Source organism: Punica granatum, chromosome 6 (genome assembly GCF_007655135.1).
Source record: "Punica granatum isolate Tunisia-2019 chromosome 6, ASM765513v2, whole genome shotgun sequence".
Lineage (NCBI taxonomy): Eukaryota > Viridiplantae > Streptophyta > Magnoliopsida > Myrtales > Lythraceae > Punica > Punica granatum.
In genome coordinates, this window is record NC_045132.1 from 24,849,241 (window position 1) to 24,876,406 (window position 27,166).

The 27,166-nt window shown below is 42.1% G+C and overlaps 2 protein-coding genes across 4 annotated transcripts; both read left to right on the forward strand.

Moving 5' to 3' along the window:
* The first annotated feature begins 4,263 nt into the window (after positions 1-4,263).
* On the forward strand, positions 4,264-13,966 carry LOC116212509. 2 transcript variants are annotated; one of them, XM_031547160.1, is made up of 9 exons: positions 4,264-4,627; positions 4,947-5,136; positions 5,614-5,860; positions 5,948-6,150; positions 6,265-6,712; positions 6,793-7,152; positions 7,235-7,413; positions 7,508-10,468; positions 11,018-13,966. In XM_031547160.1, exons 3-9 carry the CDS (start codon positions 5,659-5,661, stop codon positions 13,604-13,606), a joined length of 6,942 nt encoding a protein of 2,313 aa, XP_031403020.1. In that variant the 5' UTR covers positions 4,264-4,627; positions 4,947-5,136; positions 5,614-5,658; the 3' UTR covers positions 13,607-13,966. The 2 variants fall into 2 exon arrangements, with proteins under 2 accessions (XP_031403020.1, XP_031403019.1); XM_031547159.1 differs by lacking the exon at positions 4,947-5,136.
* An 837-nt stretch (positions 13,967-14,803) lies between these two features.
* LOC116212053 lies at positions 14,804-24,557 on the forward strand. Of its 2 annotated transcripts, none has more exons than XM_031546636.1 (9): positions 14,804-14,858; positions 14,947-15,053; positions 16,536-16,772; positions 16,868-17,070; positions 17,381-17,834; positions 17,914-18,276; positions 18,359-18,537; positions 18,703-21,681; positions 21,768-24,557. In XM_031546636.1, the coding sequence occupies exons 3-9, from the start codon at positions 16,571-16,573 to the stop codon at positions 24,342-24,344; spliced, it is 6,957 nt and encodes a 2,318-aa protein (XP_031402496.1). In that variant the 5' UTR covers positions 14,804-14,858; positions 14,947-15,053; positions 16,536-16,570; the 3' UTR covers positions 24,345-24,557. The 2 variants fall into 2 exon arrangements, with proteins under 2 accessions (XP_031402496.1, XP_031402497.1); XM_031546637.1 differs by having other exon boundaries at positions 17,917-18,276.
* The last annotated feature ends 2,609 nt before the right edge of the window (positions 24,558-27,166 follow it).

Sequence of the window (27,166 nt, forward strand, 5' to 3'; positions counted from 1 at the left end):
TCAGCCACCTCGACGGACCTGGAGGTCCAGGAGAAGATGTCCTTGTTGGAGTGGCTTGCAAATGAGTATAAGAGGTTCGGGTGCAGGCTCAAGATTGTGACAAACAAATCAATTGAAGGATGGCATGTTTTGCATATGGTTCGGTGGTGTTGGGGGTATCCTCCGCAACCAACCCATCAGACGATGATTCTGAACAGCAATCAATACAAACTTCCCCAGGTTGTTGGAATCGGTGAATCTGCATCATGGAACGGGACCGATATGGTACGTCTTGTTTAGCATAGAACTTTTAGTTATGCTTCAAGAATTGAGCTTGTCAAAAAACTGATTGGTTTTACGGTAGAGGGGATGTACCATTTTTCGTGCAGTTTCCACCTACTTAATGGTCCGAAATCACATTGAATGAGTTGCTTATTCAGCTCTCGATCTAGAACTGCACTTTCTCTCGAATGTAGCATCGCAAGTGGACTTTGAACGACCAGACAGATTGACTTCCAATAGCGGTCGATGATGTGTGCGTGCAGGGAAGTTAAACTATGAGGTTGCAAATGATTAATGTTACAGGTAAGTCCCTATCAATTAGAATCAGTGAAGCATTTGGAACGGAACCTTCAGATTGTCTAAGAACTGAACGAGTCTCTATTCGACCAAACTAACGAGGTCGACGGACGCCCGGTCTTAGGATGAAATTAAAGCACGACATAACAAATATTTTAGACGAACACTTCCGAGAAGCTTCACTAGCTGGTGAACAGGTAAAAGGAAATAAAAGGGACTTATTAAATTGGTGCTAAATTGGAAACACTTTTTATGAACGTGATTGGTTTTAGGTGATGTAGCACTTGTGATAGGGAAAGTTTTTATCTTTAACAGACCAGTTTCCCTTAAATCTAGGTTAATCAGATCAGTTATACTTTCGAATATCAGGTGGTGCATACCGAAATAACATGAATTTATATAGTTAAATGAATTAAAAATTTATTTAAAAAAATCAAATTTTATAAAGAAATAAATAAATAAAAGAGGAGAGTGAGTCCCCACGGGGGGAGAAACTCATCCTACTCGCCACTGAAGAGGAGGGGGAGCAAGAGATTTAGTTTATTTAAGGATTAAGGATTAAGGATACTACATGGAGGAAAAAGAAAAATATATATTGTTTTTTGCACCACTTATGCAAGATGCAATCGCGAGAAAGATTCTATTCTTCCAGCTAATTTTTGCATACTAGCTAATTCAACTTTGAACTCGATCGACTCATTAAGAAATAAAATTATCTTGGTCATATATTGTTTTCATTCACAGACTCGAACAGAAAATTTTGCTTAAGATTGATCAGATCTTGAACCACCTACACCAATTCATGTTCATCCATCTTCCTCTTTTTGCATATCATTTTCAACCGATAGGTGCTTACGTGATACTTCTATAAAATTACATTTGCTAATTTATCAGGCAACTGCCTTAACCTCGTATCATAGTATAACTAACACGGAAAAATGGAGACGACTCTTTGGGTTATCTTTACATAATTTATCCTAAATATTACTAATTAGTATATATCCTCTTCTCTAACACGGAAAAATGAAGACGACTCTTTGGGTTATCTTTACATAAATTTTTTGTAGATCTTGACCGGAGGATATGCCCAAAATATACTCTTTTTTTTTGGGTTACAATTACAAAAGAAGGTCCATATATAAGCATGGTATATGAAATACTTATTTGGAAGGCTTTCGTCGAAGGAACGGAAGTTTCCTATATATGGCAGCGCCGCGAGAAGATACTGGTTTTTTTTTTTAATTAATAGATGATACTGGCAATTGGATCAGATCAACCCTTTATATGAGGTCTTGTGCTTGTATGTATCCACTTGACTTCACAAACATGTGACAGATAACAAAAGGAAAATAATAATAATAATAATAATAATAAATGTTAGTGTCAAAATATGTACGGGACCAAAAGTGAGCCTGCGAACAATTCTATGGAAATTCTAATTTATTTGTCTCCAGTTGCGTATTTCTTGGGCTGAAATTAATAATTCGTATTATTTATTTATTTATCATTTTCCTTACTATAAATAGGCAATGTATGTGAGTGTTCTTCTCCACATCACTACTGCCTCGATTAATATTCATCTTGCTGCAGCTGTTTTCTTTTGGTCTTTCTCAAGAGCAAAGTCCCTGCAGGTATGTTAATAGATTTAATTAATGACGAATTATCTTCAACATTATTATTATTATTATTTGTAGTAATTATAATCTATTTTGCTCATCCTTCTTGATTTTAATTCCACTCATTAAGTTATAATGATACTTTTTTTTTGCCATTAAGTTATAAGTACACTTGTACGTTATATTTACTAACAACCGGTGATCGTGACAATGTACTAGTCGAATACAAGCAGAAGTCGGCATGTTTAACTTAACGATTGGTCGAGCTCCATAAACCCAAATAGGAAATCAATATTGATGGGGTAAACTAGAGATAGAGAGAGAGAAAATTAGGGTGCAAAACTCTGCACTATCGATTTGGATACATTCCTATATATATTAGGCCAGAGGCAAATTGAAACCAGGAGCAGGTAGATGTAAACCGTTAAAGCATCCATCTCCAAGGCTGCCGAGGAATGGTGGACTTGCATCTTTCAATGTGCAACGATTCTCAGAGTTTCCAGTAGTCATGTGATTCCCCTCGTCAATTTCGGGACGTGGGATTAGTTAAGAAGTTTCGAGCTAAGCTTACAATATAAGATGCCTCTTAGTCTTAGATCACATAAACACGTATATGCATGTTTTCCAATTTCTCTATTTATTTATCTTGGCCAATGAATGAGCATGTGTCCCAATTAATTAGGCTTACGTAAACATGCATCTACCTCAAATATTAATTGGTTCTTTTTTTCTCGGCTCCATAATTGTACTTAATTATACAGATTTATAGTTATATAATGGTATATAAGATAATGGACATGCCGGCGCCATAAATTGGCCTCACCAGCATGCATGCACGTGTCATGGAACAATTAATTAATTAATTCCACTTATAATACATATATGTGTACGAACCTAGACAAACAGACACACGCGCACACGTATAAATAATATTTCGATCCTTCTAAGTCAACTTTAGGATTTGATTTGATTTTCGTGAATTTTCAGGTTCAGTTCAGACTTGCAATTTGAGCTTTTCAGTTTTAATTTTTCTTTTTCTTTTTTTTTAAAAAATATTTTGGCATTAATGGGCTCATCTGCTTACGAGCATGCATGAAAATGACTTTTATATATATATATATATCAGCAAATTCATATACTTAACCCACCTAACGAAAAATTAATAGATATCACTATTACGGTACCTGACGATGGCCAGCGGAATTAAAATCTCCTTTAAGGTCGTCTCATAAGATTTCTGCAACTATCCATCGTTAATATTGTACGTTCTTATTCGAGTAGTCTTAATGTGTAAACAATTTACATCCAAAGTAATCTACTAGGGAAATAGCCACCAACCATGCAGTATTATGGCCTGTTTGGTTGAAACAAATACGTCCATGTGGCTAACAATACTTAAAAGTGGTGGAAAATTGGCCCCACAATAATCCCATAGATTCTCACTTTCAAATATTCCGATTGGTTGTTATTCATTCACAGTAAATGAGTAACACTTACTAAATATTTTCTCATTTGGTTGGGCTAATGGGTATACCGAGTAAGATCTATAGCCATTTTATAGTCTCCTTCTTGGCAATCTCCATGAATTGACCTTCACGGCAAACATCCCGGGCAGAAATGATTCATGCGTCCGTGTCATTTTGGCCAAAGTCTCTTCCTTTTTGAAACTGCGTGAAGATGAGTTCTAATGAGTTGGAGGGAAATCCTAGCAATACACAAACAAATCGCACGAGCTGAGTTTGAGTTTCTTTCAGCTCAAAGAAATAGGTCCAAAGCGGGTCTCCGGAACATGAAGTATAATATAAGTCTTGAATAGGGTGCACGTCCACTACATAACATGGTAGGGTCTGAGAGTGGTCTTGTAAAAAATTACATGTACGGGGACTCACGCATTCGGTTAGCATAATAGTCATTGATTTGATTGGGGGGGAAGTGATTGTTTCAAATGCAGCAAAACCTGCACGGACCAATAATAATAAATGTCCAGAAAGTATAGTTTTCCAATTCAGGGAAGGAAGCCACTTGCTGCAGATGATGCTTCTTAATGGCCTTTCTTCCTATGTCATTGGATGTGTACAGAGTCGAAACCCGAGGGCACCTACCATGGCTTTCTTCAGTTCCACCATTAAAACCTTCTTCAATTATAGAGCTTCTTGATCCTCTGCTTCTTCACTTAGTGCAATGAGAGCATACAGTATAGATACCACTTACCTCAAAGGTTGTAGATATATCTACGCCCTTCGTACTCGGAAACTTGGACTATGAGAAGGCAAAGTGGGAGAGTTCCTTGAACTAAAATGAACCTCCTCTCGTTTGCTTTCCGAGCTTAGATTAAGGTGCAGCCTCTCTTGTTTGGACCTAATCCTTCGCTTTAGATCGGTTCAGTTCTGCTAATTAGTAGCCTTTGCATTAGCAGAAGCAACAGAGAAGTTTGAAGCCTATTGCAGTTTAAGGTACGAGTGCAATCAAGCTTCTATTATTCCTTAATGTAGTCAGTCCGGCACTTTTCTTGCTGCAGAGGGGTAGGACATGGCTAAATCATTCGACAGTTTCTTTGAGACGGCAACAGTTGATATTTATTTGGTTTGGCTACAGATCTATGAAAATTGAACTTTACTTGGCAGACCATGTTCTCAGTCCTTATTTTGACTCAAAATATTATATCAATCTTTTGTTCTTTCCCTAAAATATGGCGTTTCGGATCTTGTGTGACTCTTGGGTTGATGATATGCTTAGAATATAAGCCTGCATTATATTGTTGTCTTGGTCAAGGAGACGACTAGGGAGAGTTGCACAAAGGGCGCTGCGGTGTTTTACATTGAAGTGGCTAGAGAAATGTGCATTATTTGCCCGGTGTCCTCGTGTTAAGAATGGCACTGCAGGTTGAGGCATAGAAGGTCCATACAGCTCGTGCTCGTGGTGTAGATCTTTGAGTAGATTTCTTTTTACCTCCGTCTTCAAGGTTCGGGTTTTATCCAGCTGCTCTTGCATGAATGTTCTATCATTATCAGGTCTCAGCAACATGATTTTTGGGCAATGTTGAATGTTCGTTTAGAGTTAGAAATGAAGAAAGGTTAGATGAGACAACTGAGGGAAAGAGAGGGCGATAGGACATCTCAAAAGAGGTTTGACTCAATGGATATTTCATTGAGTGGCTCTCCATGTAGTTAGCGGTTCGCTAAGTCGGTGCTTGAAAGCTCCCCTGAGATGTCTCAGGTCCCCGTTTCTCATTCTTTCCTCTATTTTTCCGTCCTAAATAAGTAACTCATAAAATTAATTAAGTTCAATACAATTGCGAAGTCTTACCTGGATGACTTTTCAGGAATAATTACATTCTCGGCTTTTGGTTATACTAAGTTGTAGATTGAATGTGTTCTGATATTAGCTAAGGTTTCAGTAAAGTGATTTCATGCATCCAAACGTAATGCTCTGCTTACAGGTCGATACAGGGTCTAAGGTGGGAGGGTCCAAAGCTTCAGGAAAGATGGACCCCGGAAAATCCGTTGAAGATCAGTTTGAGAAGCTGCATCCATGCTTGCCATTGAACACAAGAATTGGAATTATTGGAGGGGGGCCGAGTGGGCTATCAGCTGCCTACGCACTATCAAAGCTCGGATACACTGATGTTACCATCTTAGAGAAGTACCATTCCGTAGGAGGCATGTGTGAATCGGTTGAGATTGAAGGTACAGCAGAGATACTTGTTTCATATTCTTTTCATATTGTACTCATTTATAATATAATCTGATTTAAATTGCTGTTTCATCTTACAGGAAAGATATACGACTTGGGCGGTCAAGTTCTTGCTGCTAATAGTGCACCAGTGATCTTTCATTTGGCGAGGGAATTTGGAGCTGAATTAGAAGAAATGGACTCCCACAAGCTCGCTCTTATTGACAGCTTTACTGGGACCTATCAGGATATCAATGTTGCAGATGATTACATTTCTCTGATCTCGTTGACCTTAGAGCTCCAGGCAAGTATTCCACTCTAGGAAGTAGTAGTTGCAATCCAACAGTTTCTTGAATACAAAATCTTCACTCCTGGTTCATGTTATATATCGGCCTTAAATTTTGAGCCTTGTGTACAGGAAAAGGCAAAAGATTCAAATCGTATTGGTGTCCATGCTGTGAGTGACATTGCTTCTGACCTGACCCCAGCATATCTCGGGGCCCATGGGGTTGAATCCTTCCCCAAATCCGTGCAATATGGTTACACCGCATCGGGGTATGGATTTGTTCAGGATATGCCTTATGCTTATATTCACGAGTTCACTCGGACTTCCATGGCTGGAAAGATTCGACGCTTTAAAGGTGGATACACGAGCCTCTGGGAGAAGATCAGTGATTCCCTTCCAATAAAAGTTCTACACAACACTGAGGTAGTATCAGTTAAGCGTACTGCTTCAGGTGTTTATGTTGATGCCGTTAGTAGCAGAGGAGAAGTAGAGCGAATGGAATTCGATAAGATGATCATCTCGGGTTCATTTCCCTTCAAGAATGTGAAAACTTACAGATCTCCGGCATTGACTTGTAGAGGTTTGATGATTTTGACGGTTCTCAATTGTTTGATTCTCACTCCTTTTTTGGGGATATCTAATGGACATACCTTCCTGCAGAACCTGGCAAAGAAGTATTAGATATGGGCGACCTGGAAAAGGAGCTTTTCAGCAAAGTACGGACAATCGATTACTACACCACGGTCCTGAAGATCAAGGGGTTCCAACACATTCCAGTTGGGTTCTACTACTTTGGTGAATACGTGGATGACCCTTCGACGATCGGGAATCCTGTTGCGATGCAGAGATTCCATGCAGACACCGACATCTTCCTGTTCTGGTCTTACGGAAACTCGGATGATGTCGTAGGACTTGTCGTCGAGGAACTTGTGATGAAAGCAGTCAAATCCATGAGAGGGGAAGTCGAGAGGGTAATTCTGCAAAGGCAGTTCAAGTACTTTCCGCATGTTGACTCTGAAGGTATGTATGATTTTCCTGGTACATCATATTCCTTTATCTGATGCCAGAACCATGTGAATAAATCTTTTGAATCGGGATGCAGATATGAAGAACGGGTTTTATGAGCGACTCGAATCTGAACTTCAAGGCCTGAGAAACACGTATTACGTAGGAGGGCTGATGGCATTTGAGCTTACTGAGAGAAATTCATCTTATGCAATGGCTTTGGTCTGTAAACACTTCGCTAGTAATACTCCGTCACCTCCATTTCCATATGTGAAGGCAAGTTATGATTTTCTTAAATCCAGGATTCTGTAACCCAAGTGGATATACCATATAAGCGCCATATACTTATGCCTCTCATCTACTTCTGCAGAATTTGTTCCCCCTAAGACGGGACATAGCTGACAGGCGTCCCAAAATATTGGGCGAATTGCAGGAAGTGGAGTTCCCTAATCTTTCTACTCTTGATGGGTATCTGAAACATTGGGGTACTCATGAAGTCACGCGGAGTAAGGTTCTCTACTCGTGGATCGATGAAGAAGGGGCAGTCATAAGTCAGAGAACCTACGGGGAACTTGACGCAAGGGCTGCTTCAATTGCTCATAAGATCCTGACAAGCCGAAAGCCTTTGGTCAAGGCCGGTGATCGGGTCTTATTGGTCCACCTCCCAGGTCTGGACTTTATCGATGCCTTCTTCGGGTGCTTAAGGGCAAGCGTTATACCTGTCCCTGTTCTTCCCCCAGATCCATTCCAGAGAGGTGGACAGGCTCTCATGAAGATTGAGAACATCGTCAAAGTGAGTAACACAGTCGCAATTTTGTCGACCAGAGGATATCATACAGCTGTTCGGGCAGCTTCACTGAAGAACTTGGTTTCTTTCACTCGGAAAAATGCGAAAAGCACAACCTGCTGGCCTGATCTTCCTTGGTTGCATACAGATACTTGGATCAAACACTCCAATGCCTTGCCTCCTCAAGATATCTCAGGTATCCCGGAACCTCAGCCCAATGATGTATGCTTCTTGCAGTTCACATCGGGCTCAACTGGTGATGCTAAAGGTGTTATGATAACGCATGGTGGAGTCATTCATAACATCAAATTGATGAAGAGGAGATACCGGACAAGTTCCAAAACTATGACTGTGATTTGGCTTCCGCAGTACCATGACATGGGGCTGATTGGAGGACTTTTCACGGCCATGGTCAGCGGTGGTTCAGCAGTCCTTTTTTCACCGATCACATTCATCAAGAACCCCCTTTTGTGGCTGCAGACTATGAGCAAATACAGAGCTACACACAGTGCCGGACCCAACTTCGCCTTCGAAATATTAATCCGAAGGCTTGAGTCCACCAAGACAAAGTCCCACAATTATGATCTTTCCTCTCTAACCTTCTTCATGATTGCTGCAGAACCAGTGCGGCATAAAACTATAAAGAGGTTTATCGAGCTCACTCGGCCTTTCGGCCTTTCTCAGGAGGTGATGGCTCCAGGTTATGGCCTTGCCGAAAATTGTGTCTTTGTAAGTTGTGCTTTTGGTGAAGGAAAGCCCATCTCTGTAGATTGGCAAGGGAGAGTTTGTTGTGGGTATGTGGATCATAATGATGAGGATGTTGATATCAGGATAGTTGATCCCGAGAGTGGCGTGGAGATTGAAGAAGCTGGGGAGGAAGGAGAGATTTGGATTTCTAGTCCCAGCGCTGGAATCGGGTATTGGGGCAAGGATGAGCTTAGCCATGAAACCTTCAAGAATGAGCTTCAGAATCATCCTTCCAAAAAGTACATCCGCACCGGAGATTTGGGTCGAACAATTGACGGGAACTTGTTCATCTCAGGAAGAATTAAGGATCTCATCATAGTGGCTGGAAGAAACATATACTCAGCTGATGTAGAGCAGACAGTCGAGACGTCTTCGAAACACCTACGCCCGGGTTGCTGTGCTGTCATTGGAGTTCCCGAGGATGTCCTCTTGATGAAAGGAATTTCCATTCCCGATGCATCAGACCAGGTTGGCTTGGTCGTTATTGCAGAGGCCCGAGATGATAATAAGGCTCTCAAGCAGTATATCATTAGTCAAATCGAAACCCGTGTTGCTGAAGAGCATGGAGTCCAGGTTGCTTCTGTCCAGCTGATTAGACCCAGAACAATCAGTAAAACCACTTCAGGGAAGATCAGGAGATTCGATTGCCTCAAACAGTTCATTGAAGGTACTCTCGACCTTGTTTTGGAGCCAGTTCGATCTTCCACTACAGCAACTTGTGGGAAGGAGAAGGCACCTACATCTGAGCTGGCTAAAACACTATCACCATTGAGTCCCAAGCACAGCAATAAAGAAATTGTGGAGTTTCTTAAAGGGGTGGTGAGCGATCAGACAGGAATTCCCCTCAGAAGCGTTTGTGCAACAGAAAGCCTCATATCTTATGGAATTGATTCAATCGGAGTGGTAAGAGCTTCTCAAAAGATTTCAAACTTCTTGGGAGTGCCTGTTGCACCAATAGATATTTTCACTTCCACGTGCATTGCTGACTTGGCAAACTTCTTGGAGAACCTTCTTGTGAAGTCTCATCCCCCAACCATGACAACCCCTTCTGAACTTCCCGAGCCTGAGATTCTATCCTCTGAGTTTTCCATGGAAACTTCGAGATTCCACCGACTGGGTATATGGTGCTTCCAACTCCTTGCTCTTCTTTATATTACTATGGTCCTGGTCCTTCCAGCTTGCTTGTCTGTCTCACTTTTCACAAATTTGGTGTCGACAATCCCGGCATTTTTACCCCAGTTTCCCTGGGTTCCTTGCATAATTTCCATATTATTGGCCCCTTTGGCTTGGATCACCTGCATAATCTTGACTAGCTTTTCCATCGCCTACTTTGGGAATTGTTTCCTTCAACCGAATTATGTTCTGATTCCTGAAGTGCCAATCTGGTCCATCGATTTTGTCAAGTGGTGGGCCCTCTACAAGGCCCAGGAGGTTGCTTCGAAGGTTCTTGCGGTGCACCTCAGAGGAACAGTGTTCCTCAACTACTGGTTCAAGATGCTCGGGGCTAGGATCGGGTCATCTGTCTTGCTTGATACAGTAGATATAACAGATCCTGCGCTCATCTCGATCAAGGAAGGAGCTGTGATCGCCGAGGGCGCCTTGCTTCAGGGTCACCAGGTTAGGAATGGTGTCCTGAGCTTCCTCCCAATTAGAATCGGAAGGAATTCTACAGTTGGCCCTTATGCAGTCCTCCTGAAAGGAAGTAATATAGGGGAAGAAACTGAAGTACCAGCCCTGCAAAAAGTCGAAGGTGGGAAACCCGAGCTTCGATGTACTAGAAATAGTACTCGTCAAAAGGTTAGTGATATATTGGAAAATTATTTCCCATGCGTTAGCATAAAAAAAGAAAAAAATTACATTTTTGCTTTCCTTGAGTGCGGTTGTCAAATTCAGATTCTTTTGCTCTCTTTCTATATAAATTTACTTGATATACTGAAAAATCTAAATCTAGGACTTATTTAATTGCAAAAAATTTATCTTTTCCCAAGCATCAGTTTTTCTCAAAATAAAAAAGTAATGCACCAGACAATCTCTTAAAAAGTTGTCAAAATACTGGCAATAATTGAGAAGAACATAGCGTCCTGCGTGTTCATATATATGTTGAATTTTTTGTTCTCCATCAATGAATTTGGCCTGATTATATGGATGATTTGTTCATATGGATGACATACACAAATCGAGAAGTGGTCCAAATTTTACTTATCCCCAAAAAACAGTTTTTGGTGGGAAATGCATAGCATAATTTCAAAAATCTATTATGGAAGTGTAACAGATTCAAGCTAGCATTATTTCTTCCTTCTATTACCAGTAAGGTCTCTGACATGCACTGCGTGGTCCTTATTTCAGGATAGTACATCACTATATCTTTCTGCTGAAACTCGAAGCGAGGCCATTTATCATTTCATAGGCATCTATGTGATCGGGCTCCTCAGCTCCGTGTCTGCTGCTACCATTTATTTTCTCTACATTTCGGTCTTTCAACAGCCACCTTCTCTTCAGCACTTGATATTCATTTGCATCTCGGGAGCATTTCACTGGGTCCCTTACACCCTCATCGCTTACACCATCATGTTTCTTAGGCCCCCTCCAGACCTATTATATTTTGCCATATCCTTGTCCATCAGTTACTTTGCTCACGGCTTGATCCTCAGCCAATTCACATGCATCTTGGCCCGTTTACTTGGACGTAAAGAAAATCAAAGTCGGTCCCGTCTCAGACAGTGGCTTTCCCATAGAATCACCGTGGCCTGCCACCTCAGATTTGCTAAACTCCTCTCTGGAACCGAAGCCTTCTGCGTCTACTTACGCCTATTTGGTGCCAGAGTGGGCAAGCACTGTTCTATCAGAGCCATTAACGCTGTCGCGGATCCTCAGGTTATCTCTCTTGGTGCTGGGGTCCACCTGGGCGATTTCAGCAAGTTGATTCCAGGATTCTATTCCTCTGATGGCCAATACGTGCGGGACAAAATTTCTGTGGAAGACAATTCAATGGTGGGAAGCCAGAGCCTGCTCCTTCCCGGTTCTGTGGTTGAAAAGGATGTAATTCTCGGTGCATTGTCCGTGGCTCCTATGGGTTCCACTCTCCAACAAGGCGGAGTCTATATCGGGTCCCAAAATCCGATCATGATCAAAAACACAATGTACGCTTTGGACTTGAGGATTGAAGAGATGGACGCTAAGTATAAGAAGATAATCGGGAATTTGGCTGCAAGTCTTGCTTCCACAACTCTCAAGGTTAAATCGAGGTACTTCCATCGCATTGGTGCTTGTGGGAAAGGATACTTGAAGCTCTACGACAGCATGGAAGGCTTGCCAGACCATGCTATCTTTAGCCCGAAAAAGAGGTACCCTGTGATCATTCGGCACAGCAATTGCTTGAGTTCGGATGATGATGCAAGGATCGATGCTCGGGGAGCCGCGGTCAGAATTCTCTCAGAAGATAGTGATTCCCCGCTTCTCGACCTTACCTTAAAGACAGGCAAGGCCTTCCATGCCCGCACCATCTCAGATTTTGCCACATGGCTAGTTTGTTCGCGCACTGCCCGAGAAGAGTGGGTGAATCAAGCCCCCCATATCGGTGATGCAAATTGGACCTCCCTTAGAAGGGCCGACTCATACACTGAGCTACATTATTACTCGAATCTTTGCAGACTCTTCCGATTCAAAGATGGAAAGGAAATGTATGTTAAGTACAAGCTTAGACCACACGATGAGAATATAGGTGAAGATTCAGGTAAAGTTGAGGCATCTGCAATTCTTCCGCCAGAAACAGGGTCAATCCCAAGAGACGAGGATGATCCTCGTCCATTGCTTTTCCTCGATGAAGACTTTCAAAAACGTGTGAAGTCTCCTGCTGGCATCCGCTACATATTTCAGCTTCAGGCCCGCCCGATTCCAAAGGAAAAAGCAGCTCAAGATATTGCCCTCGACTGCACCAGACCGTGGGATGAGGAGCAGTTTCCATATATAAGCATCGGGGAGATTACCATCGATCAGAGTATTGCCAAGGAAGAATCAGATAAGCTTGAATTTAATCCCTTTCTCCGGTGCAGCGAAGTAGATGTGATTCAGGCCACCTCAAGTTCCCAGAGCGCTTCTCTCGACCATGGCCGTTCGTTAATTTATGAGATTTGCCAGCATCTTCGGAACAAGAAACCTCTTCCGGAGGCCTGGAGGGTGTTCCTAGAGCAATCGGATGTTAAAGTCGACCTCTCGGGCTGTCCTATGGCAGCTTCATTTGAGAGAAAGGATGTCGCGAAGGTGACCCTGGCAAGGTCCTGGGCTCAAACATCATGGCTCCTATTCGTCCAACCAATGCTGCAGACAATCTTGCCATATTTCCTCATCGGGTTGATAGTCTACGCTCCTCTGAGCTCAGTTTTGCACTACAAGAACATGAGAAAAATCGATGTTTACTGGCTGTTCCCCTTCTTCTGGGTCTCCTCGGGGATCCTAGCAGCACTATCCTGCATTGTGGCAAAATGGGTCCTCGTTGGGAGGAAGAAGGAAGGCGAGAGTGCATTCATTTGGAGCGGGGGGATCTTCATGGACACGATATGGCAGGCTTTCCGGACCATCATCGGGGAATACTTCATGGACATGACCTGTGGATCCCACTGGTTCCTTCTGTTGATGAAGCTCATGGGATCGCATGTCGAGCTCAAGCGCGGGGCCTATGCGGATTCCATGGGTGCCGTGCTTAACCCTGAGATGGTTGAGATCAGAGGAGGTACATCCGTGGGAAGAGAAGCTTTACTGTTCGGGCACGTGTACGATGGAGAAGGAGGGATGGTGAAGTTTGGGAAGATCGTGGTTGGAGAGGGTGGATTTGTGGGGAGCCGAGCCATGGCCATGCCTGGCGTGACTGTTGAGAGTGGGGGAAGTCTCGGGGATCTCTCGCTCGCAATGAAAGGCGAGATCGTGAGCTCAAGGTGAGTGGTACAGGTCCTTCCCACAGCTCCACACCGTGGTCAAGTGGCATCGCTAAAATGCCATTAACAGCCCCGACTTAATTTGAGCTGATTCAAAGGAAAAAATGTATTAAGGACAGATTGGCCCGATTTAAATGCGGGCTTTTGCTATGGCAACTCAATGAGTAGTAGGAGCAAATTTATTAGTCGTGCAAGAAAGTGAGGATGCTTCGAGAGTCCGCACTTCCATTGCGATGTGCATCCCTACGGATTGTGTCCGATACCGCACGGAAACAACAGACGTCAGTGTGCTGAATTTCAAAATCAAGGGTGGACTGTGTAGTCTGTGTTATGCGCTTAAATGTGATGTGTATTTTAATTTTTTTGTCTGTCTGATGTCATTTGTTGTAATTGACTGCCCAAATTAATAACCAAAAGAAAATCTCCTGATCGACAGTAGGCAGTCTTACGTTTCTAAGAGCATCCCCATGATCATCGTCGTCGTCATCATTTAATTAAACAAAACCAATTTGTCGAAAAACCTAATGAAATCACATTCTCTTAATCTAATAGATCTTTTCGTTGTGACGTCATAGTTCATGATTAGCCATTAAAAGTTTACCCGAAAAAACGACCTCCCTTCTCTGCCCTTGCAAAAATTCCCCCCCAAGATTCAAACTTTCTGCATTGTTCACAACACAGCGTTGATGGGTCGGCCTCGTTTCAGCCAGCTGGAAGATCCCACTCTGACTCCGCCCCCATTTGTCGCTTCGGACCTAGAAGATATTCCTCTGGCCTAAATAGACCGATCCTTCTCTTTTCCTCATATTCTCTCATTTTATTCGCATCTGTCTTGTCCGTTTACAATCCCGTCATCTATCCATTCGTCGAAAGACATTTAAAATTTCATAAAGCATCAATTACGAGTGACCGGATAGCTAGCGAGGGAGAGATGTGGGGGTTTTCTATGACGTTGACATCCCCTTGGCCACAAGACAGACATAAGATGATACGAGGCGTGTGTTTTTAAGTATGGCTAAATGGTGGAATATCTTAAAAGTCCTGACGGGAGATTCTCGGAGGAACCGAAGTGAAAAGTTGATTACGAAGTCCACAATCTGGTGTTTGTCGTTTACTGCTTGGACTTTGGAAGCATCTCATCTGTTTAAATCCAGGGGAGGGAAGGATGGATGAGTTCAGCAGCTTCGCTTCTTCCTTTCTTTATCGCGCCACTTGGCATCAACTTCGACATCCGTTTGCCCATTTCAGTTCTCTGGGTTAGTTTTCTTATGGTTTAAAGGCTCCGGACATGAAAATCTTTAAGCTTCTTTCAAGTCGAATAACCAGCAGTGATCCTGTAATCAGGGCCGGACAGCATTGTGATGCCGGTAATCGAAAAATGAGGAGTTTGGTTTGAAGATACTCGGCACGTTGCCTTGAAGGAGGCCTTTGCTTCATCTCCCATCTCAAAGGTTCGAATATTCAATTCTCCTCAGCTGTTTAGCATACTCTTGTAATGTCAATTGTCAGCAGTTCGTAAAGCTCTTGGCAAATCTATTCACAGCATCGCTGATGCCTCGTCACGGTTACTTATTATTCTTTTTCACCCAAGCGAAAATAACTGCTAATTACCTTCTCGTGTTTACCTGAGAGAGATGTGAATTTCTAAATTCAAACTCTCGAAGGAATGTCTAGTCACTCTCCTCCGGATGCACCGAATAAACAGGTTATCTATTTATTGAGTGTTGTAGAAGGGGATAATAGAAATTTAAGATGCATTTGGTTTCATAGTAGAATTTTAAAATCAGATTTTGATTTTAAAAAAGAGTGGTATGAATGAGGTTCACCATTTAACTTTGTATAAATTATGTTGTTTTGTTGTGAAAAAAAGTGGTATAAATGATGCCTACTCTTTGACTTTTTATGAGTTATTTTGTTTTGTTGTTGACAGAATTAGGCTAAAGTTGTGATTTTAAAATTATACTCACAAACCAAACAAGGCATCAGTACCTGATAGAATTGGTTGGGATTAAGATCAATAGGGAATTTTGTTTCTCGTCTTGTCTTCCTCTACGTTCTTGAGCTGTCTTTTCCTTCGTGAGCGAATACGAGAACTTGTTTGGTCCTTTGAGCTCTCCCTTCACCTTGTCCCATCTCTTCAATTTCACCAGCATCAGGAACTCGTTAAATAGAATTCATCTGGAGGATGCTGAAGTTAGCTAATAAAAGAGCATGGGTAGTCCAACATAAGTATCAAACTTGTAACCTCTAGGTTAACAAGTAAGGGAGTGCGCAACTGCGCTATAGCCCCTTTTGATAATGGTCGAATATTTAAAAGGAATTTTTTCCCTCTATGCTCATAGACATGTATTTTTGCTGTTATCTTTGATTGGATAAAGACAGTGATACTTCCCCGAGCAGATCTATAGTTTAGTTTCTTTTTATTTTCACTTACGAGTCGGACAACTCATAAGTGATTTGTGTTCTTAATCTTGCCTTTTTCATTTTTAGTTCTTTGTTACTTTCTCTTTTTCTGCTCATATATGATTGTTTGAAGGGCTTTGTACACCCCCGTGTACTTTGTTCTTTCACTCATAAATGAATCGCTATTGACTATATATATTAAAAAAAAAAAGAGTCGGACATCTTAATGGTGCATGACTCTGCAGATTCGATTTTCTCAGCTGTGAAAATTGGGCTAACTTTCTCTCATGTCAGCATCTATTATGAGTGATCAGGAACATTGTTTTGAACGCTAACTGTTTTGTCCCACATGAATTCCTTCCCCTCAAGCATTACTTCTGATCTGGAGAAAAGGACACATAAGAATTTGTGTAGTCTTCCTGGTTTTATTGATTTTTTGGACGTTTGTCGTTGGAATTTAGATCCTGAATCAGTTACAGAAACCATTTCCTCTTATATAAACCTCCTTTTGCAAACTTGGCTATCTGCAGTCACTAACGGTTGGGATCTAAAGATTCTGAAAAGGATGGATCCAAGAAGTCCAATAGAAGATCAGTTCTCTAAGCTGCACCCATGCTTGCCATTGGGCACGAGGATTGGGATCGTTGGGGCTGGTCCCAGTGGGATATCAGCTGCCTATGCATTAACCAAGCTCGGGTACACGAATATCACTGTCTTTGAGAAGCACCATTCTGCTGGAGGCATGTGTGAGTCGGTCGAGATCGAAGGTACAGAAGAAAAAAAAACTTTAGTCCTATTAATAAGGGCTTTTTTCCCCAGTTCTTCAATTCTGATTTAAATTATTTGATATTTCCTCTCACAGGAAGGATCTATGATCTGGGAGGACAAGTTCTGGCTGCTAACAGTGCGCCGGTGATTTTCCACTTAGCAAATGAAATTGGAGCCGAACTAGAAGAAATGGACTCTCACAAGCTCGCTCTAATTGATAGCTCCACAGGAGCTTACAGGGACAATGAAGTTGCAAATGATTATGTGTCCGTGGTTTCACTGACATTAGAACTGCAGGTAAATTTTCATCAAATTGAATGAGAAAACAGTTTGTTAAGTCTACGGTCATGGCCATTTGATTTTGTTAAACTGTACTTGATACACATCATTGGTGTGATTTCGGCATACTTAAGCCTTCAGGAAGACCAGCTATCGACAATAACATGGTACTAGAGTACAGGTTCCGGGTCCAAGACCTGGAAGTTCCAATTCTGTTTTTGTGCTGTCTATTTTTCTTCTGTGGCATTGTTGGTAAACCTTCCTACCGGTTTAAACTTTCAGGAAGATCGATCATTAAGAATTTATGATACTATCATGCAATGTGTAGGATAAAGCCAAGGATTCAAATCGTATCGGTGTGCATGCTGTGAGCGAATTTGCTTCAGACTTGACCCCTGCATATCTTGAGGCCCGTGGGTTCAGATCGATCCCCAAATCAGTGCAATATGGTTACACCGCCTCCGGATACGGGTTTGTGCCGGACATGCCCTATGCATACATCCATGAGTTTACTAGGACTTCCATCGCGGGAAAAATTCGGCGCTTCAAAGGAGGATACACAAGCCTCTGGGAGAGGATCGGTAATTCAATTCCAATAAAACTTCTTGCCAACACTGAAGTACTATCAGTCAGACGGGATTCCTCGGTTGTTCACATCGAAGTAAAGAGTAGTAGTGGAGGAGCTGAAGCAGAACACATAGAGTATGATAAGATCATCATATCGGGCTCGTTTCCCTTCAAGAATGCAAAAGCTTACCGATCGCCAACCTCAACTTCCAAAGGTTTGTCGATGTTTGTTCTTCTGTGTCGTCTCAATATCTTGTTTTTTGTTGAATCCGCCTGATAGAAAAATTTTAACAGCAGAACCTGAGAGTAAGGTATTGGATATGAGTGAGCTAGAAAAGGAGCTTTTCAGCAAAGTGCGTACGATTGATTACTACACCACTGTCCTGAAGATCAAGGGGTTCGAACACATTCCCGTGGGTTTTTACTACTTTGGAGAATACATGGAAGACCCCACAACAATTGGGAATCCGGTTGCTATGCAGAGATTCCATGCCGACACTGATATTTTCCTATTCTGGTCTTATGGAAACTCGGCGAATGTCGCAGGACCCGCTGTCAAAGAACTCGCCATCAAAGCGGTTAATTCCATGGGAGGAGTAGTCAGAAAGGAGATTCTGCAGAGGCGATTTAAGTACTTTCCTCATGTTGGACCTGAAGGTATCCTCGATATTCCTATTCATACACCTAACACCGTTCCGCATCAGAATCTGAAAGATGAATTTATCGAATTCCCTTGCAGAGATGAAGAATGGATTTTATGAAAGACTGGAATATGAGCTTCAAGGCCTCAGAAACACATATTATGTAGGAGGCCTGATGGCATTTGAACTTACTGAGAGGAATTCATCTTACGCAATGGCTCTGATCTGCAAACACTTTGCAACTACCAATCCTGCACCTCCATTTCCCTATGTGAAGGTAACTAAGCATTTTCGTATATGCATACGAGATATTTGCTCGGTCCACCTTCAATTGACTTTGTTTTTCCTTATCACATTCCGTGTTCATTCTATTCTCGGTTAATTTGCATATGATCCGTGTAGTTCCAAGGCAGTCTGTTTAGTGTATTTTCATCTTCTTCAGAGTTTGTTCCATTTGAGACTGGATCAAGACAAGAAACATCCAAAGATCCTGAGTGAATCGCCTGGAATCGAGTTCCCCGATCTCTCTACGCTCAATGAATATCTCAAGCACTGGGGAACTCATGAGGTCTCAAAGAACAAGATGCTCTATACGTGGATCAACGACGAAGGGGCAGCGGTGGCTCAAAGGACCTATGGAGAACTAGAAGCAAATGCTGCTTTCATTGCCCATAAACTGCTGACGAGCCAAAAACCTTCCATCAAGAGAGGCGACCGGGTTTTGCTTGTCCACCCCCCGGGCTTGGACTTTGTTGATGCCTTCTTTGGGTGCTTAAGGGCCAGAGTCATTCCAGTCCCGGTCCTTCCTCCTGATCCTCTGCAGAGGGGTGGACAGGCTTTGATGAAGATCGAGAATGTTGCGAAAGTGTCTAATGCGGTCGCAATCCTGTCCACTGTGGGCTACCACGTGGCGGTTCGGGCAGGTGCAGTGAAGAGCTTGATAACCTTCCCGGGGAAAAATGTTAAGAACCCTGCTCGCTGGCCCGATCTCCCGTGGTTGCATACAGACTCTTGGGTTAAGAACTTGAAGATCGCGCCTTCCCATGAAACCTCCGATCTCTCCGAGTCTCTGCCCGATGATCTATGTTTCCTGCAGTTCACTTCAGGCTCAACAGGCGATGCTAAAGGTGTAATGATATCTCAGGGAGGACTCATTCATAATGTGAAAATGATGCGGAGGAGGTACCTCAGCACTTCAAACACGGTGCTCGTGAGCTGGCTTCCTCAGTACCATGACATGGGGCTGATTGGAGGTCTCTTCACGGCTCTCGTCAGTGGCGGTTCAGCCATCCTATTCTCACCAATGACGTTCATCAAGAACCCACTCATGTGGCTTCAGACGCTGAGCAAGTACAGGGCCACTCACAGTGCAGGCCCCAACTTCGCATTGGAGCTCGTAATTCGGAGGCTTGAGTCAGACAAGGCCAAGACCCATTACTATGATCTCTCATCCTTGGTTTTCTTCATGGTTGCTGCAGAACCTGTTAGGCAGAAGACACTAAAGAAGTTTGTCAAGCTTACCCGACCTTTTGGCCTTTCTGAGGAAGTTATGGCTCCAGGTTATGGCCTTGCTGAAAATTGCGTCTTTGTGAGTTGCGCGTTTGGCAAAGGGAAGCCGATCCTGGTAGACTGGCAGGGGAGAATTTGTTGTGGGTATGTAGTTTCAAACGACGAAGATGTAGATCTCAGAATAGTCGATCCCGATAAAGGTGTAGAGAAAGAAGAAGGGACTGAAGGAGAGATTTGGATTTCTAGTCCTAGTGCCGGAATCGGGTATTGGGGCAGAGATGAGCTTAGCCACAAAACTTTCAGGAATGAACTTCCAAACTACATGGGAAGAAAGTATACGAGAACGGGAGACTTGGGTCGAATAATCGATGGGAAGTTGTTCATCACTGGAAGAATCAAGGATCTAATAATCATAGCCGGAAGAAACATATACTCCGCAGATGTAGAAAAGACTGTTGAGAGCACATCAGAGCTCTTGCGTCCCGGGTGCTGCGCTGTCGTCGGAGTTCCTGAGGATGTTCTCTCCACAAAAGGAATCTCTGTTCCTGATATGTCAGACCAGGTAGGACTTGTTGTCATTGCCGAGGTTAGAGATGGAAAACCTGTGGATAAAGATGTTGTTAAACAGATCGAGGCCCGTGTGGCGGAGGAACACGGGGTGGCTGTTGCTTCAGTAAAGCTGATCAGACCTCGAACTATCAGTAAAACGACTTCAGGGAAGATCAAGAGGTTCGAATGCCTCAAGCAGTTCGTTGACGGGACGCTCAACGTGGTCCCAGATCCAATTGTCTCGAAGCGATCTTTGACTCGGTCCTTCACCACCGGAACTTGCCAGGCAGGGAGAACTCCTCGACCGGAGCTGAGCACAAGTCTTTTATCACCACCAAGTCATACATTAGGCAACAATGAGATCGTGGAGTTTCTCAAAGGGCTCGTGAGTGATCAAACAGGAATTCCCATCAAGAACATCTCTCCTACTGAAAGCCTCACTTCTTATGGAATCGACTCAATCGGAGTGGTGAGAGCTGCCCAGAAACTCTCGGACTTCCTCGGGGTTCCTGTTGGAGCAGTAGACATCTTCACCGCCACATGTATTGCCGATTTGGCAAACTTCTCCGTAGGCCTCCTAATGAGGTCTCAGCCCCAACAAAAAACTGCTGCAGCAAACCTTCCCGAGCCTGAGATTCTCTCTTCCCAATTTGCGACTGATGCTTCAAGGTTCCATCAGTTGGGTATCTGGTGCTTCCAACTTATCGCTCTTCTTTATGTTTCCATGATGCTCATCCTCCCCGCTTACTTGTCAGTTTCGGGCTTTTCAAGTTTGGTCTTGAGCCTCCAAGGATTGACAGACGGGTTTCCCTGGGTTTCTTACACCCTATCACTGATACTAGCTCCTTTTTCATGGATCACATGCATGGTTTTGACGAGCTTTTCAATTGCATTCCTTGGAAACTCTTTCTTGAAACCAAACTATGCATTGACTCCGGAGGTATCAATCTGGTCCTGTGGTTTTGTCAAGTGGTGGGCGCTCTACAAAGCCCAGGAGGCTTCTTCGAGAGTCCTTGCAGTGCATCTCAGAGGAACAGTGTTCCTCAAGTACTGGTTTGAGATGCTTGGAGCAAGAATAGGATCATCTGTTTTGCTTGATACAGTGGATATAACGGACCCTTCGCTCGTGTCAATTGGAAATGGAGCTGTGATTGCTGAAGGAGCTCTGATTCAGGGTCACCAGGTTAACAATGGTATCCTGCAATTCCAACCAATAAGAATAGGCAGGAATTCTACTATTGGCCCGTATGCTGTGATTCAGAAAGGAAGCATTTTAGGCGACGATTCCAATGTACCAGCCCTCCAAAAAGTCGAAATTGGGAAGCCTGTTCCTAGGTCAACCCGAATGACTAATCCTCAAAAGGTGAGTCTGTTTTTCTTTTGGAAGTAGCAATCAAGCGTAATCCTCAAACGTAGAAATGATACTGATGATCTTCCGTCTTGGTTCAGGGTGTCATACCAGCAAATCCCCAAGACGAGGCTGTTTACCACTTCATTGGCATCTACAGCATCGGGTTCCTCAGCTCCCTCTCTGCTGCTATTGTTTATTTCCTATACATTTGGGTCTTTCAACAGTTGCCTTCCCTTCAACATCTTACTTTTATCTGCATCTCGGGATCATTACACTGGATACCATTCACCCTCGTATCCTATGCAACAATATTCACTAGTCTACCTGCAGACCCGGCCTTCTTTGCCATCGCTCTGGCCATTTCCTACTTTGCCCACGGCTTGATCCTCTGCCTGTTTACATCCATCCTGACCCGTTTACTTGGTGACCAAGAAAATCAGACCCAGTCACACCTCAAAATTTGGCTTTCCCACCGAATCTCCATAGCCTGCCATCTCAGGTTTGCCAAACTTCTATCCGGAACCGAGGCCTTTTGCATCTACTTAAGGCTTCTAGGGGCAAAAGTGGGCGAGCACTGTTCGATTAGAGCCATTAACCCGGTCGCTGAACCGTGGATGATTTCGCTTGGTGCTGGAGTGCACCTGGGTGACTTCAGCAGGTTGATCCCAGGATTCTACTCTGCTGCTGGATATGTCCGGAATAAGATTTCCGTGGAGGATAATTCTGTCATCGGGAGCCAAAGCCTTGTCCTTCCTGGTTCCACAGTTGAAAAGGATGTCATTCTCGGGGCGCTGTCAATCGCTCCAATGAACTCAGTCCTCCAGAGAGGAGGAGTTTACATTGGGTCTCAGAATCCTACAATGATCAAGAACACGATGCACGCTTTGGATGAAAGGATAGAAGAGATGGATGCGAAGTATAAGAAAATCGTTGGGAATTTGGCAGCAAATCTTGCTGCCACGACTCTCAAGGTCAGGACGAGATACTTCCATCGGATCGGTGTCAGCGGGAAAGGATACTTGAAGCTCTACGATGATATCAAAGGCTTGCCTGATCACAGTATGTTTGGTCCGGGAAGGAAATACCCATTGATAATTAGGCATAGCAACAGTTTGAGTGCCGACGATGATGCAAGGATTGATGCTCGGGGAGCATCAGTAAGAATACTTTCAGAAGGCAGCGGATCTCCACTTCTCGACCTGACCCTCAAGACGGGCAAGGCCTTTTATGCTCGCACAATCTCAGATTTCGCAACGTGGCTTGTGTGTGGGCTCCCAGCCAGGGAAGAGCATGTCAAGCGGGTTCCACACATCCGTGACGCAGTGTGGAACTCTCTGCGAAGGGCCAACTCATATGCCGAGATGCATTACTACTCCAACATATGTAGGCTGTTTCGGTTTAAGGATGGAAAGGAGATGTATGGAAAGTTCAAGCTGAGGCCTTATGATGAAACAATCGGCGAAGATTCGGGGAAGGTTGAGCCCTTGGGAATCCTCCCACCCGAAACAGGAGCCATCCCCAGGGACGAGGATGACACTCGACCATTACTCTTCCTCGACAAAGATTTTAAGACCCGCGTGGAATCACCGGGGGGTGTCCGCTACATATTCCAACTCCAACTCCGTCCAATCCCAGACGACGAATCTGCTCGGGATATTGCCCTCGACTGCACCAAGCCATGGGATGAGGAACAATTTCCAAAAATAGACATCGGGGAGATTGGTATCGATCAAAATCTCAGCAAAGAAGACTCAGAAAGTCTGGAATTTAATCCATTTCTCCGGTGCCATGAGGTGGATGTGATCCGGGCCATGTCAAGCTCTCAGAGCGCCTCGATCGATCACGGTCGTTCGCTGATTTACGAGATATGCCAGCATCTTCGGAATGGAGACCCTCTTCCTCAGTCCTGGAGGGTTTTCCTGGAGCAATCTGACGTTAAAGTTGACCTCTCGGGTTGTCCAATGGCAGCTGCCCTCGAGAGGAAGGCCGACAATGAGAGAGTGACCCTAGCCAGAACCTGGTACCAGACCACATGGGCCCTGCTCGTCCAACCACTGCTGCAGACGATTTTCCCATACTTCCTCTTAGGACTGATCATCTATGCTCCACTGAACTCGGTTCTCCGGTACAAGAGCACCGCGAGTACGAATGTGCATTGGCTCCTCCCCCTGTTCTGGGTCTCTTCAGGGATCCTGGCGGCACTGTCATGCGTCATTGCCAAATGGGTTCTCGTCGGTAAGAAGGAGGAAGGCGAGAACATGTTCATCTGGAGCCGAGGGGTCTTCATGGACACGATATGGCAGGCTTTCAGGACCATCGTCGGGGACTACTTTGTGGATGTGACCTGCGGGTCCCACTGGTACCTCCTCTGGATGAAGCTCATGGGGTCCTACGTCGAGCTCGAGCATGGGGCCTACGTGGACTCCATGGGAGCCACGCTCAACCCCGAGATGGTCGTGATCGAGGGAGACGGATGTGTGGGGAAGGAAGCCTTGCTGTTCGGGCACGTATACGATGGGGAAGGAGGGCAAGTGAAGTTTGGGAAAGTCGTGATCGAGGAGGGCGGGTTTGTGGGGAGCCGGGCCGTGGCCATGCCCGGCGTGACCGTGGAGAGCGGAGGGAGCCTCAGCGACCTCTCGCTTGCGATGAAAGGCGAGACCGTGAGGTCGAGGTAAAACCATTAGTTCGGAGCAGTGACAGTTTCAGAGTACTCCTCGCGTAACATATAATATACTATACTAAAAATAAAACACGAGCATACCGACTTACTAGTATACGTACCGATTGAGATTATAATCTTTCTGTACGTAGAATACTTGTATTTCCGTAGAAGCTGAAGACAAAGGAAATAAGATCTCAACGTCAGTGCAACGCATTGCCGTTTGGAATATCAAAACTATGATTGATTACATCACACCACAATCATTGATTTTTGTCATTGGCTCGTGCCCCACCCACCTGCAAAGTATCCAACCAACCATATCAATCAACACCATCACCATGATTGGCCATGGAAACTTCCCTCTCAAACATCCAAACGCAGCCTCTCATAATATAATCAATCAATAAATATCTAAAAAATGGCACTATCAAGAAGAAGGTAACAGGCGTTTTACCGAAGATGGCCCAGTCATAACTAGCCGTGCATAAGGGCACTGGAAATCATCTGCACAGCATTACAGAATCTATATATATATATATATATATATAAATGAGAGACACGAGGTGAACTCAGTAAAATAATCTCAGAACCCTAGTTTCTGAATGAAATTTTCTTGACTTTTTGAATTTTTAAAATTTTAAGTTATCTTTTACTATGAAATTAATAATAAATTTCATTTTAAAAAATAAAAAATCATAAAATCTTTTGCATACTATGGTGATCTCGGCAATATGAATCTTCTGAATTGAATTTTCTAGGTTTTTATTTTTATTTTCTTAATTATTTAATAAAAAATATTTTTAAAAGATACTTGATCATAAAATCCGATTTTTAAAAAAGACCAAAAATATCATAAAATCTTTTGGATACTATGTTCATCTCCAATTGAAGGCAATATGAATATTCTAAATGAAATTTTCTAGTTTTTTATTTTTGGAATTATTTTTAATAAAAATATTTTTTAAAGATATCTCATCATAAAATCCGATTTACTGATTTGGTTAATTTTTATAATATATATATAGTAACATAATGTATTTGAAATAAATGAGAGGATTTTATAATATGTATAGATATTATATAATAATCTTGAATTTTTAAATAAAAAAATAATATTTCATCACATAAATTTTAACATCAAAATAAGAATATATTCATGCATAATATAAATATATTAATAGATGACCTTAGAACGCTTGATTTCTGAGTGAAATTTAATAAGTATATATTAGTATATATTTTATGAAAAGAATTTCTTAGGTTTTTATTTATTTATTTTTATTTTTAGGAATTATTTTAATAAAAAAATATTTTTTAAAGAGATCTCATCATAAAATTCGATTTCTTAATTTCTTAAATTTTTGTAATTTATATAACATAATGTATTTGAAATAAATTAAAAGATTTTATTATATGTATGGATATTATTTAATGATCTTGAATTTTTTAAAATTAAAATTAATATTTCATCACATTAATATTAACATCAAAATAAGTTCATATTAGCATATATTTTATGTAAGGAATTTTTTAGATTTTTATTTATATATATTTTTGAAAATTATATTTAATAAAAAATATTTTTAAAAGATATCTTATCATAAAATCTGATTTCTTGATTTTTTTTCAATTTTTATAATTTATATAACATAATGTATTTGAAACAAATGAGAAGATTTTATTATATGTATAGATATTATTTAATAATCTTGAATTTTTAAAATAAAAATTAATATTTTATCACATCAATATGAACATGAAAATAAATAAAAATATATATATACATAATATAAATATATATTTATTTATTTTCGGTGATAGAGGGGGCAAAAGCCCTGTACAATAAAATAACTACACTACGCAAAGATGGGGTATGGAAGTCCCTACAAAGTCGCCCTTCAGGAGGGCGTTAATACCAATCGGAGTAGCAACAAAGAAATAAAAGTCCAATGAGAAGCTAGTTGCCCATCGAGCCATCCAGTCAGCGCACATGTTGCCTTCTCGGTATGTATGACTGACTTCTACATGCCAATCACGATGGAGGATGTTGTTGATGTTGTTTACTAGGGGATCGAGATAGGAATTGGTCGGTGGCTGATTTGATAGCAATCGCTGCACCACTTGAGAGTCGAGTTCTAGGACAACGTATCGGTATCCTTGATCCCAAGCTAGTTCGAGGCCAACCAAAACTCCCCACAGTTCAGTTACATAATATAAATATATTAATATATTATTACATGGACAACCTTTAGTATATATAGGAAGAAAAATATATATAAATTATATGTTTTATAGATATATATTTTAAAAAATACATTAGATAATATTTTCAAAAAACAAATCAAATTTGTTCACCAAAAAAGGTAAACAAATCAAATTATATTTTATTCAGATTTTTTATGATAATTATAAATATGAATCATCATACATGAGCATGTTTGGCTCTCAAACAATACATTTACAACTAAACGTGAACTCGCGAAACGTATGTTTATTCTTAAATGCAAGTGAATCGATTAAATTTATACTTTAACTTTTTTTTCTCTCATTTAATCGTAATATTTTATTTTTTTATTTTTTCTCATACTCTTTTTCAAAATTGATGATGTGAGTTTCATTTTCTAGAACGGCTATCCCTGACTAGTATATGTATATATCGTGTTATCCATCATACAATTGGAATTTACATGTACAACAGTCATCGATCTAATCATCGAAACAAGCTTAGTCATCAGGTATCGTGTGTTTGTCTTTAGACCATTGTACATCACTATTGTTGATCATACGACGATATACTATTAGTATATCCCGTCGCGATTCTTTAATAATTAATAA

Coding starts and splice junctions, on each gene's coding strand:
- LOC116212509 (XM_031547160.1), top strand. CDS start 5,659: ATGGACCCCGGAAAATCCGTTGAAGATCAGTTTGAGAAGCTGCATCCA. Junction 6,151..6,264: donor CGTTGACCTTAGAGCTCCAG/GCAAGTATTCCA, acceptor CCTTGTGTACAG/GAAAAGGCAAAAGATTCAAA. Junction 6,713..6,792: donor TCCGGCATTGACTTGTAGAG/GTTTGATGATTT, acceptor ACCTTCCTGCAG/AACCTGGCAAAGAAGTATTA.
- LOC116212053 (XM_031546636.1), top strand. CDS start 16,571: ATGGATCCAAGAAGTCCAATAGAAGATCAGTTCTCTAAGCTGCACCCA. Junction 17,071..17,380: donor CACTGACATTAGAACTGCAG/GTAAATTTTCAT, acceptor TGCAATGTGTAG/GATAAAGCCAAGGATTCAAA. Junction 18,277..18,358: donor TCCTCATGTTGGACCTGAAG/GTATCCTCGATA, acceptor ATTCCCTTGCAG/AGATGAAGAATGGATTTTAT.